The 12,257-nt window shown below is 36.5% G+C and overlaps 1 protein-coding gene across 11 annotated transcripts in view; it reads left to right on the top strand.

Moving 5' to 3' along the window:
* dpyda (dihydropyrimidine dehydrogenase a) overlaps window positions 1-12,257 on the top strand; it is a 172,490-nt gene that overhangs the window by 59,856 nt on the left and 100,377 nt on the right. For all 11 annotated transcript variants that reach the window (XR_013796301.1, XR_013796302.1, XM_079601495.1 and 8 more), the window contains 3 exons: window positions 4,866-4,973; window positions 6,302-6,471; window positions 10,163-10,373. Coding sequence is in view for 9 of the 11 variants with exons in the window: in XM_079601495.1 (XP_079457621.1) it covers window positions 4,866-4,973; window positions 6,302-6,471; window positions 10,163-10,373 (489 nt within the window). In the remaining 2 variants the exon portion in view is untranslated. The remainder of the gene's footprint in view (window positions 1-4,865; window positions 4,974-6,301; window positions 6,472-10,162; window positions 10,374-12,257) is intronic.

Here is a 12,257-nt window from a genome sequence, read left to right as displayed (position 1 = left end):
CCTTCCTTCCTTCCTTCCTTCCTTCCTTCCTTCCTTCCTTCCTTCCTTCCTTCCTTCCTTCCTTCCTTCCTTCCTTCCTTCCTTCCTTCCGCTTTACTTCCTTCCCTCCCTTTCCTTCTCCTCCTCCTTTCTTTTGTTTATCAGTTTCTTCATTCATCATGATTTTGCTTTCCTTTATTTTTTCCTTCCTCCTTTTTATTTATTTTATTTTTTTTGTCTTTATTTTTCCTTCCTTCCTTCCTTCCTTCCTTCCTTCCTTCCTTCCTTCCTTCCTTCCTTCCTTCCTTCCTTCCTTCCTTCCTTCCTTCCTTCCTTCCTTCCTTCCTAATTTGTTCATTTCTTTGTTCCTTCTTAGCTTCCTTCCTTTTCTTCCCTATGTGTTTGTTTATTTCTTCCTTTCCTTTCTTCATTCTGGTTATTACTCTCTATTTTCCTTTCTCTCACACAGTGTTTACTGACTGTTATCAGTATCAGCGGATTATATAAGATGTGACCTTTTGCCATTAGAATCAAATAATGATTATCATATTGGCACTGGCAGTGAGGAGCTTTGCTTTTTATTTTCAAACTGCGTGGTGTGCAGTCTCATCGTTATTATGTTTTCTTTCCTTTTTTTTTTCTTTTTCTCAAAGCCAAGGAACAATATAATGTATTCATGAAGATTATATCTTCTAGCTATATACATTGTACAATCCCTTGTTGCTCGCTAAAATTAATCAAAGAGGCTCCTTTACATTGTAAAGCATTCTAATTATGCTTCCTAACCCAAAAAAAAACTTTTATCTGCTGAACTGAAATAATCTTATTACTTGAATAATGTAACTTTATATAGAACGAAATTAAACCATGATTACATGGCCCCTACATTGATCTTAGAAATTCAAACATTGCCTAAAGCTGTCTTATTGTACTGACACATTAAGAACAAGAATTAGTATAATTCATTGTTTCGAAACGCTGAGTCTCTTAATACTGGCATCCTAATTATGAGTTTTTTACGTGGAGCATTTTTGGATTTTTCTATAAAGGCATGTAAAGAAATTTTGACTGTGGGAGAAAATGAAAGCACTGAGTGTTTGCAATTAATTTCTGTAATTTCACACGAGTCCTTTACGGTCTTTTTAAATGTCATCCACTCACATGATTGACATGCTAATTTCTCCCTGGCAATATGCAAAAATATGCAAAGTGGAAGCCAGGTTGAGGAAGTCAGATAAGAGCATTGTTTCTAGGCTATAGGCTCAGGAGTCAGTGGCTCAGGTTCAATGGCTTTAAAGAGTGAATTAACACCTTAACTCCCATGAAGTGATGAGGTCTGCGATCTCTGTCTCTTATTTTCTAGATGTCCCTTTTGATTTCACTGTCACTTTTATGACAACAAGAATGAAATATTATATAGTACATAACACAAACCATTAGTGATATAATGTACCCATAATGCCCTAAAAGCTGTGGAATATTAGTACCAGCTACAAAATATTAGCCGAAGTTGGTATATATCAATGTTATTAAAAAGCATAGTGATCAATACATGGAAGGACATGATTAAAAGATGTACACTCAGCACTGAGAAGAGATGCTTGAAGTTTTTAAAAGCTCTGCAATCAATAGTTGCAACGAGTTGGCGGCAGTGATCGTTGGACGCTAGTCAATATGAGGTTATAATATTACACTGTACAAATAACCCATCGTTTGGGCATGCTTCTAATATACCACCCAAGATGTCATGAAGCTCTTTAAATATGTTTTACATCGAATATGTGCTGTTACAATAATGGAAATATATTGTTCTATTGGAATGTTTAGTTGTTGCTGGCAGCAATTTATCATCTGCAAGGAATTTATTTATGTAACATCTTTATGTAATCACAAAATTTGAGCATAATTGCATAATGAATACCTCAGATTGTGTGCCATTATCTTTATACGTTATATTGTGATTTTTGGCTAGTGGATGATTAAACGGATGAAATAATCCCACAGATTTACATTGAAGAAGGTACCTGAGCCCTATCTGTAGATCAGGATATCAGCTACCTTAAAATTGTGGCGGCTTTAAATTTTTTTCTTCATAAAATCTAGTTTAACTCTTCACCCTTGTTTTTTCTTCATCGTTATGCAATTTCTAAGGGTCGGAGAGGTCAGAGACTGTCGAGAAAGTGCCTCCTGCCAATGTCGCCCCCTCTTCTCAACAGATGCCCATAGAGAAGGCCTGATTAACTAGAAGGGTTCTGCCCTCCGGGTGATGTATTATTTTTGATTTTGCATGGTGAAAACGGCCTCGGCTGCGAGCATATCGCATGGAAGCTCAGCGCAGAGATCATTGCTGAAGAAAATGTGATGCAGCAGGAGACAAATGGAGACGCATTACGTACAAAGAGCGCTGTCACAAACCCTGGCGCTTTTGTTAAAACCCACTTTGTCACGCCATACCCTGAAGTTTCCCGCTCTTCCTGAACGTCCTTTTGTATTTTTGGTGATGATCAGGAGATTGAGGTGGCAGGTGTTTATTATGCTTCGTGAACAGTCTTGGGGAATGCTACTTTTATAAAATGTAACAACACATTTATTTATAACAAATTAAAACTGAACATAAACAGTAGTGTTTATCAGAGAAAGATACAGATATTGGTTGAGGTCAACTACGCCACTGGTCATTTTTATGTTTTGATCATTTTTGGCTCACCAAATTAGGACATCGTTTTTAAAACTCGCAAGCACATAAAAGCATCTTTTTATAATTATTGACTGACTAATGAGACTCGAGTACCTGCTCAGAGATATGAGGCACATATCTGCATTTTCGGAAGTCTATGTGCAATTTAGAATTTTTTTAATGTTTTATGTTGTTCATTAGTCGTGACACCCTAACAGCTTTAGGATGTGGAAATGCCAGAATATCATCAGGATATCATTACAGCCATTTAGCGGCTTTCAACATTATGTGTTCAACATCCCCTAATGAGAATCACTGGTGATTTGCACCAAATGTGTGATACAACACCTTCTGTATTGGTATGTGTGTGTGTGTGTGTGTGTGCGTGTGTGTGCGTGCGATCCAGGTTTCCCTACGTTGTGGGGACAAAATGTTCCCATAAGGATGGTAAAAAATGAAAAATGTTGATGTTGTGGGGACAAACCTTTGATACCCATAAGAAAAACAGATTATAAATCATATTAAATGATTTTGAAAAAGGCAGAATGTTTTTGTTAGCGTTAGAATGTAAAATTTCTACAGTATAAAAATGATGTTCATTGGTACAGTATGTATTTTTGCGGCAATATATCACCATAGTGTGGTACTTTGCTTAGAAACCTGAATTCAGCAGGTTAAAGCCACATGCTGCTTTACATATAAACCTGTTGTAAAACTAAATCCAGCTGGAATATAGAAGACAGCCATAAGACGGCTCTGTCAAACAGAATCAGCAGTGTGAACCGCTCGGAGGAAGACAGGTCGGTTATTGGCGAGCGACGAAGAGCTAGCGTTTACTCGCAGGCCACACGCTGGCTTGTTTGGTGAAGGTTAACTTTAAAAACGTGGTAATTGCCGTGTTATTGACGTCTTCTGGAGATGTGTCTGATGAGAGGTGGGCGTCTAATTATTGTATGATTTAATGACCAGTTTCATTAATAATGAGTTAAACTTTTTAAATCATGCTGTGTGCTTTCACCTCTTTGCCCTTGCCTTTTTAAGCCAGACAGAGCGGATGAATACGAGAACGGTGGGTGGAGAGGTGCTGTCGCGTACCCTGGTACCCGTTTTCTGTATTTTGTATTTTCACATGATTTTCGCTAAGCGTGTAAAAAGAATCCATGCATTTACTAAAGGCTTGTTTAAATTGAGCAAACGAAGGCGTTGATGCATGTTGTAATGCATTTCCTCGCAGCCACATTGAGTGTATCGGTTCTGACAGCAACACCCCATTCTTCCATCTCTCAATCACTTAGTACCTCATTACCACTGTCTTCTGCTTTCCATCTCAGTCACAGTGGATCTCGTAAACTTCTCACGTTACGCTTCTCGCAAATGCTCTGATCTCTGCCAAAGAGTTTTATCTTATTAAGACGCCATCATCATGCCTTGGAAAGGGGTGCAGCATTTTGCTGCTTTTAGACCGCAACAAAACACATCTCGTTTGCGTATCTGGATTTAGATATTACGCACAGAAGATTGAGAGATCTTCACTACTCACTTTGTCTGGGCTTTTTTTTTTTAGAATGGATGATAATTGTGGGTTTTGAGGCATCGGAGGCCTGACGCTGATGTCTAAACATCGCTCCCACTGAAACCACTGAAAGATTACATTATGTGTGATTATGTGTAATGATGTTAATGACACCAGACAGTGGCAAACATTCGGACGGGCATCTGATGCACAATGACATTAGAGGCAGGAAGAAGTCAACACAGGGAGGAAATAGAAACTGGAATGTGTATCTGCGGATGTGAGATTTCATCTACGTCATTAACTCAGATACCTATTATTGAGATTTGTTTGTTTGATCTATCTATCTATCTATCTATCTATCTATCTATCTATCTATCTATCTATCTATCTATCTATCTATCTATCTATCTATCTATCTATCTATCTATCTATCTATCTATCTATCTATCTATCTATCTATCTATCTATCTATATATCTATCTATCTATCTATCTATCTATCTATCTATCTATCTATCTATCTATCTATCTATCTATCTATCTATCTATCTATCTATCTATCTATCTATCTATCTATCTATCTATCTATCTATCTATCTATCTATCTATCTATCTATCTATCTATCTTGTCGACTTTAAGACTGTAAAGTATATATTTAGCTCATATAGTTCATATGTGTCTGATTTGATGCAGGTCTACCTCAAGCTAACAGACACGAGCTCTTTGACGGCCTCTCCGCAGAACAGGGTTTTTACACGTCCAAGGACTTTCTCCCCCTCGTTGCGAAAGCCAGCAAACCAGGTGAACACACTGAGAAATCCGTCTCTCACACATGATGATTCAAAGTTTCCTGAAGCAACACATATAAGAACCATCTGAGTCCAAGTGATTTGAATTATATATAAGCTTCCTTGCTAACTAAAAAGTATCAAGAGTACCATTGGTTTTTGTTGTTGGAGTATATGCACTATATGCATATATATTATTATCATAAGCTTTTATAATTTTAGCGGCAATTATCGCTCTGGATATTGCCGTAATATTTTACCCTTGCTGAGATTTTCTGCAGATGATCCTATTTGTGCTTGTATTGGCTTCAACCATGTTATACTTATTCATAGGCATACTTTGAAGAATGGGTGGAGACCAAAAATGGTCTGAACAGAAAAGAAGATGAGAAGTTTTTGTTCCTGCTCCCCAGATTAATGGGGTTTAGACTCATAATATTGGCACCAGAATCAAATGAAAATGGAAATTTTGGGGAAAGAACCTGATTGAATGAATAAAACCTCAGTAATGAATAAATCTTAATCCAATGTGCCGTTGTACCTCTTACTGTAACTCGCTGCATTAAGGCAGTTGGCCAAGGATTTAATGAAATAGGAACATCTGAATCTTTACAAAATGCTGCAGACCTTTAAGCAAGTGCTTTTGATAAAAGTGATATTTTTGCCTATGCAATATGATAATGCCATCAAACTAAAGGTGCTTAAAAAAAGCAATTACATGTAGTCTCAAGAAAGATTATGAATGATTTTGAAAAGAATCATTAAAAATAACATCTATAATACATTGATATAATTTGTATTGTATTAATTTATTAATTTAAATTATTAAATTAATTATTAATTTGTTATTTTATAAATGTTTTTGTTAAATTATTTTTTATAAAAGGTACATTTGGTCACGTGGTCTTTAAAGGCTAAATCAGTGGAATCTTGAAATCAAGTTTTCAAGATTTTTGAACCTCAGAGCAGCTGAACTGATCAAATTCTGATAGTTATCACATGCTGAGATCACTGTGTTTAATATAGGTGCAGCCACCCTTATCACATCTAAAAATAAAAGCGGCACCACGACAGGTGTGGAGTATGAAATTACTGATACGAGGACATTTCCGGGAAAATATGAAATCATAAAAAAAACAAAGTCGAAAAGATGAAGTGAACCAGGCTCTCGTGGAAGCAGAATAATTTGATAGTGACGTGCTGTGAGGCTTCGAGATGCAATTTTACAGCGCTTTACGAGCAAGCATCCGCTGAGTCGTTCAGTGAGAATTGTTCTATAGTCAGAATTCATGTTTCTCTTTCTCACTCTTTCTTGTTCTCCTCTTCCTCCTCGGGTTTCAGGGATGTGTAGCTGTCAGTCAGCGCTGCCGGATCTCCGTGGCACCGTGATCGTTCTGGGCGCCGGAGACACGGCCTTCGACTGCGCTACTTCTGCCCTCCGCTGCGGCGCCCGCCGTGTGTTTGTGGTCTTTAGGAAGGGATTCACCAACATAAGAGCAGTTCCAGAGGAGGTGAGGAGAAAGGGAGATAATGGTTTGGTTTGATATTTTATGTATGACAGGGATTTTTAAACTTTTTGACAGACCTCCAAATATTCTGATTTCCCTTTCTGAAATGTTTTTTTTTTTTTTTTTTTTTACCATTTATTATTTTTATGTAGATCATAAGTAAATAAATACAAAAATACGACAGTTGTTTTATTATTTTATTTGATTTATTTTAACACAATTTTGGATGCAGGAAGAATCCCTTTCCTTTTTTGTATTCATTTATAAAGATGGTTTAGAATATAGTTTTATGTTTACTGTAACAATTCACTTTTTTTTAAAGAACTACAGAAAAGTTAAAGTTCAGTGTTGAGTTCTAATTGGAATTAAAATTTGTTTTTAATTCAGTTTTTCTTCTCGGACTTGGGCAAAAAATTTATTACAACTAGAAGAAGACCAAGGAAAGCAGAGATTCAGGAAGTGAGAGAAAGAGAGTCAACATCAGGCAGCAGAGTGAAGCTTATTAATATTTGGTGTGAGAGAAGTGTGAAGCAGAGATTTATGAAGAGCTCTGTGAGAGTGTCCTCTCTCTCTAGACCACTGACACCGCTCCTAAGCCTTTCCACTCTCATTTATTGCAGACATGCCTTTGCTTTCAGGGGGAGATTACTGTCAATTGTCCTACTCACACACAGGGCTCTCTAGTGAGCTATATACCCGCTTCCACACTGGTAATGATGCCAGCCGGCTAAACGTGTCATGATCAGCTCCATTTAGACAAAGCTGTGAAATATGTGCGTCAGATGTACTGAGGGAAGTTATTTTTTTCACCATTATGTTTTTGAGACGGGGCTAGGACGAAGTACCAGCCCATAAAGTTGTCTTTCTATTAAAAAAAGTACACGTTGCTTGATGAAGTTCACAAAGTACAAATGAAATGCCAAGGTACAACTGTAAAATGTCTGATAATCTGATAATAGTCTGATAATCATTTGAATCATTTAAAAAAAGAATGTTTTCCAAACAGGTAGCCCCGCCCCCAAAATCACACCATTGGTTAAGTCAGAGCAAAGCAGCAAAAAAGCCACAACAGCAATGTTTCCAAATAAAGTTGTGAATTTAAAGGGTCTATAGGGAAGAATTTTCATGTATCAATGTTAATGTGTGAACAGCTTGTAACGGAACTTAATAAAACGAGTCCCAGATTTCCTAGGTTATTCTATGAAAGCCTGTGGACTGATTTTTTTACGTTAAAATCAAAGGGATGTGAAGTTTACGCGCGCTCTTCCGTTCACATGAAACGAATGCTTGTACAATGTTCAGGACCATGCCGAAAGAGCTCTTCTGGGGTGTGTTTCCCAAAGGCATCATAGCCAACTAACGTCGCAAGTTCCATTGAATTGTGTTGGTAAGGACGGAACTTGCATCCATAGTTGGCTTTGGGAAACTTACTTGGTTTTCTGAATTCTACATAGCACCTTTCACTGCAAAATTGGAATATTGCATAAAACATTAGCGAATAATGTGTTCATGAGAACAAAATCGTAACTTCTTAGGGAAACTGCCGCAAAATATCTGTATTAAAAATCAAAGTTGCTGCAATCGGGGAAGTCACTGTGGCTCTTTTTCCGTACGTCATAAATGACTTGCACCTCAGAGCGCACAGATGAAGCGCAATAAACGCTGTCATGTTCTCTTGCATTCAGATGCCTGGTGTTTGCCAATGCAATTGTGTGAGACACTTCTGGGAGGTCATTATACCAAATCATTTTGATGGCAGACTTTGTCTCAGGCATTTCAGAATAACAAGATATTCAAGATATCCAATCACATCCTGTGTCGAGGCAAAGGCCACGTGAGTTTTTTTGTTGCGCATTGATGGATTTATTCGATATATGTGTTTCCATCATAGTTTATTGCACACGTCTTCTTATCGGATAAAAAAATATCCGCCTCAATTGAGCGCATACGTTTTTATACACGGTTTTAGAAATTATTTGCATCTTTGCGTTCATATCCCACTTCTTTTTTTTTTTCATGCAATAACCCACAATTCACATTAAAATGCATGGATGGAAGCAGCTACTGTTTGCACTTTGCACTATTCAAGTCTCACTTACAGCACATTTGAAAGTGGACTTTGAAAGTATTTTAACATCATAAAAATTACACACTTCACCTTCAAGTCTGATTCACACATTGTTCTTCACATCGCCCACCACATTAAGACAAAGTACGTTAAAGCGCAGTAATTATTCACATCTGTTTACACTCTCCAGTGAAGGCGCTCGGCTAATACGGCCGCCATCATCTTCAACTCATTAGAGCTGTTTATAAGCTATATTAAGTTTAAGGCTCCTGTAGGCGTATATAATCAGAACAGAGCGCTCGATTGTGCATTGACGTGAACTGAGTCAATTTATGGAAACTTAGTAATAAGGAAATAGAATTGTCACCGCACGACTACATTCCTCCCACCGGCCCCCTCCGCAAAACTGGTGGGTTTCTTTCAGGTGATGCAGCCGCCCTTTTCATCTCTGTTTTTTTTTTTATCGGAGATAAAATCTGTATCTGAAAATCTGTAAACTTTCTGATGTGCTTCCACCAAGCCAAGTCGCACTTGATGTTTTTAACGAGGTACACCGCTCTCATAATCACGCGCTTCATTATCTCATGGCCGGAAAAAAGACGTGACCTTTGCGGTTTGTTGTTATGTGCGCTTGCCGCTAACTTCACACTTGTTCAGTTCTAAGATCAAAAACACACTTAAAGGGATAGTTCACCCAAAAATTTAAATACTTTCATAATTTACTCACCTCCATGTAATTCCAAACCGGTTTGACTTTCTTTTTTTCTGTGGAACATAAAATAAGATGATGTATGTTGAAAAATGTCTTACAATGCAGGTCCTTATAATGCAAGTCAATGGGGTCCAATTTATTTTTTTGTTTTGGCTCAGTGAGATTTGAATCAAAGAAAGAAATTAATACTTTTATTCAACATTTATAATAATAAGAAATGTTTCTTTAGTACCAAATCAGCAAATTAGAATGATTTCTGAAGGATCGTGTGACACTGAAGACTTGATTAATATTCACAGAAGTGTGTTATATTTTTAAATATATTATATGAAATTGTAATAATATTTCAGTATTACTGTCAGTTTAAAAGAATTGCAGCCTTGGTGCGCATAAGAGTCTTCTTTCAAAAACATTTTATGTTTGCAAATGTACTGACCCCAACCATTTTAAAATGTTAGCGTGCAATGCATATATATTAAAGTTTTTTTATCAGATGCAAATGTTTAGCCAACACTGTAAATGTGCATTTCTAACTATTCAAGTTGAGTTACCTTCAAATGTCTGTACCATTGGACTTGTTGTAATTCAGTTAGCTAGCAATTATCTAAATTTAACTTATTTGCACAGCAAGATTCTCTTCAAACTAGCTCACTGCTTACTACATGCGCTCTTCATGCTGTATACTGCATGCTATTTAAAAAAAAGTACGGTATGTGAAAGAGTAAGCATTACGCAGAGATAAAAATTTCAAACATTTCATGTCATATTTATTTAATTGTGTAGAATGTGTATTCTGAGACATTTCAGATATTCTGTGAAAAGATTTATCTAGCTAGAATCTTTGTACATGAGTACTTTTTGTTTCAGGGCCTCAGACAGTTTATGTGAATTGTAATCTTTTTTGATGTGTTTAGATGGAGCTGGCCAAGGAGGAGAAATGTGAGTTCCTCCCCTTCCTGTCTCCACGTGAGGTGCTGCTAAAGGGAGGACGGGTCCATGGAATGGAGTTCTGCCGAACCGAGCAAACCGAATCGGGACAGTGGCTGGAGGATGAGGAGCAGACCATACGACTGAAGGCCGACTATATCATCAGTGCTTTCGGCTCTCTGATGAACGACCCCGCAGGTACTGTATGTTTCTTATTACAGATAAACACAAAGTTGTTGTTAAAGTCAGCGTGAAATGGAACCTGCGATAGTCTTCTCTTCCTTTTTGTGACGCATATCCGAGTGAGGTGGCTTGAAGTATAAGAAAAAATGTAAGGCGGGTCTTTATTTTGTCCATTGGGAATTGTTTGGATTGTTGAATCATTGTGGTTTGCTATTGGTCAGTCTCATGTGAGTGACAGGTTGCCCCGCTCCTCACGTCAGTAAACACATCATCAGAGAAGAGGGAGAGGAATTTTGTTTATTAAATATTACGAAGGGCACATACATAAAAAAAAAAAGAATGATGTGCACGGATAAAGCATTGAATATAAATAATAAACACTGCAATATTCCATACAAAAACAAGAATTTTCCATTTATATTTCACGATGACTTTAAATGTGATTTTCCTCCAGAATTTGTACAGTTTAAAATAGGGTTGCTGCCTGTTTACTTATGAGGAATAGTTTTTATTCAGGATGCTTCCTATGTTGGGAATAGTCACTAGGTGCTGGAGCAGACCTAATGTCTCACAGTACATTTAGTGATTCTAAACAGCGTTTGTGGATTGGACTCGGGCTCATTATGCTGTAAGTAAACCCATCAGTGCCCTGAACGGCTGCCATTTCCAAATGGATGAGGCCCATGTTGTTGGTGTTGTTTCAGGGATTTATTCGTTTGATTTAGGGTGAATTAGCTTGGCTGTCCTGCCGCACCAGTGTTCTCTGATTAAGTAGTGAAGTGTACAAGGGTAAATTTGACCAACTATCCCAGGCCTCTGCTAATCCACTCACTTCTTATCACAGAAAGTCTGGAAATCAGTAAAGTTTGGGTAAGACTTTAGTTTGGTGGTCCACTTTGGACATTCTACTAACTATAAGTAACTTTGCAACTACATGTAAACTAATTATCATTAGAGTAATTGCAGACGGTCTGCTTATATCTGGTAACACTTTATTGTGATGCTTCACCTACATATATTCTGAATATAAGTAACTTTGCAACTTCATGTCAACTTATTCCACTAACCTGAACCCTAACCTAATGAGAGTTAGTTGACGTCTAATTGCAAAGTTACTTATAGTTAGGATATAACTATAAAGTGTAACCAAAGTTTGACCATCACATGCACACACATACATACAAAGACATATGTTGAATTATATTAACATAATATAATTGCGTATTATATTATGTAATATTATTAATCTGATAATCATTATAATATTAATTAAATATGAATCATATATAATTTAATATTAAATGCAATATAATGTGTTCTGTTATAATATTTAATTAAACTGAATATTATAACAGAACACATTACTGGTCAGATTAATTGCTTTACAATTTGCATATGGTACATGTTGACATTATTAAATAACTTTCTTTAATGAAGTCATTAACACATTATATAATGACAGATATAATACAATATAATTTGCGTTGAACATTTACATTTATAAACATATTATTATGACTTTCTCGTGATCTCAATTGCAAATTTATATATAAAAAATATTTGATATCTCATAACTGTGACTACACCTCACAATTGAAAATATATATATCATAGATTTTACTTAATTTCTAGTAATTGTGGTGTAATGTGATTATGAAATATCTCACAATTCTGACTTCAAATCTTTAAATGTCACACAGCTGTATAACACACAATGTTACTTTAGTTTTCATTTTAAACTTTATTTCACACTTTTGTGGAAATGGGCTTCCATATATTTATTTATTTTTAAACATCAACATTTCATGGCAACACAGAGACTGTTTTAACTGATGTGTTGCTGTTATGGCGTTAAGATTGGTAGTGTGGTGATGAATGGCTTTGAATGAGTTTGATGCT

This window comes from Phoxinus phoxinus, assembly GCF_949152265.1.
Source record: "Phoxinus phoxinus genome assembly, chromosome: 24".
In the NCBI taxonomy this organism is placed as follows: Eukaryota; Metazoa; Chordata; class Actinopteri; order Cypriniformes; family Leuciscidae; genus Phoxinus; species Phoxinus phoxinus.
Note: the sequence above shows the minus strand (reverse complement) of the source record. Positions and strands in the feature narration are given on the sequence as shown.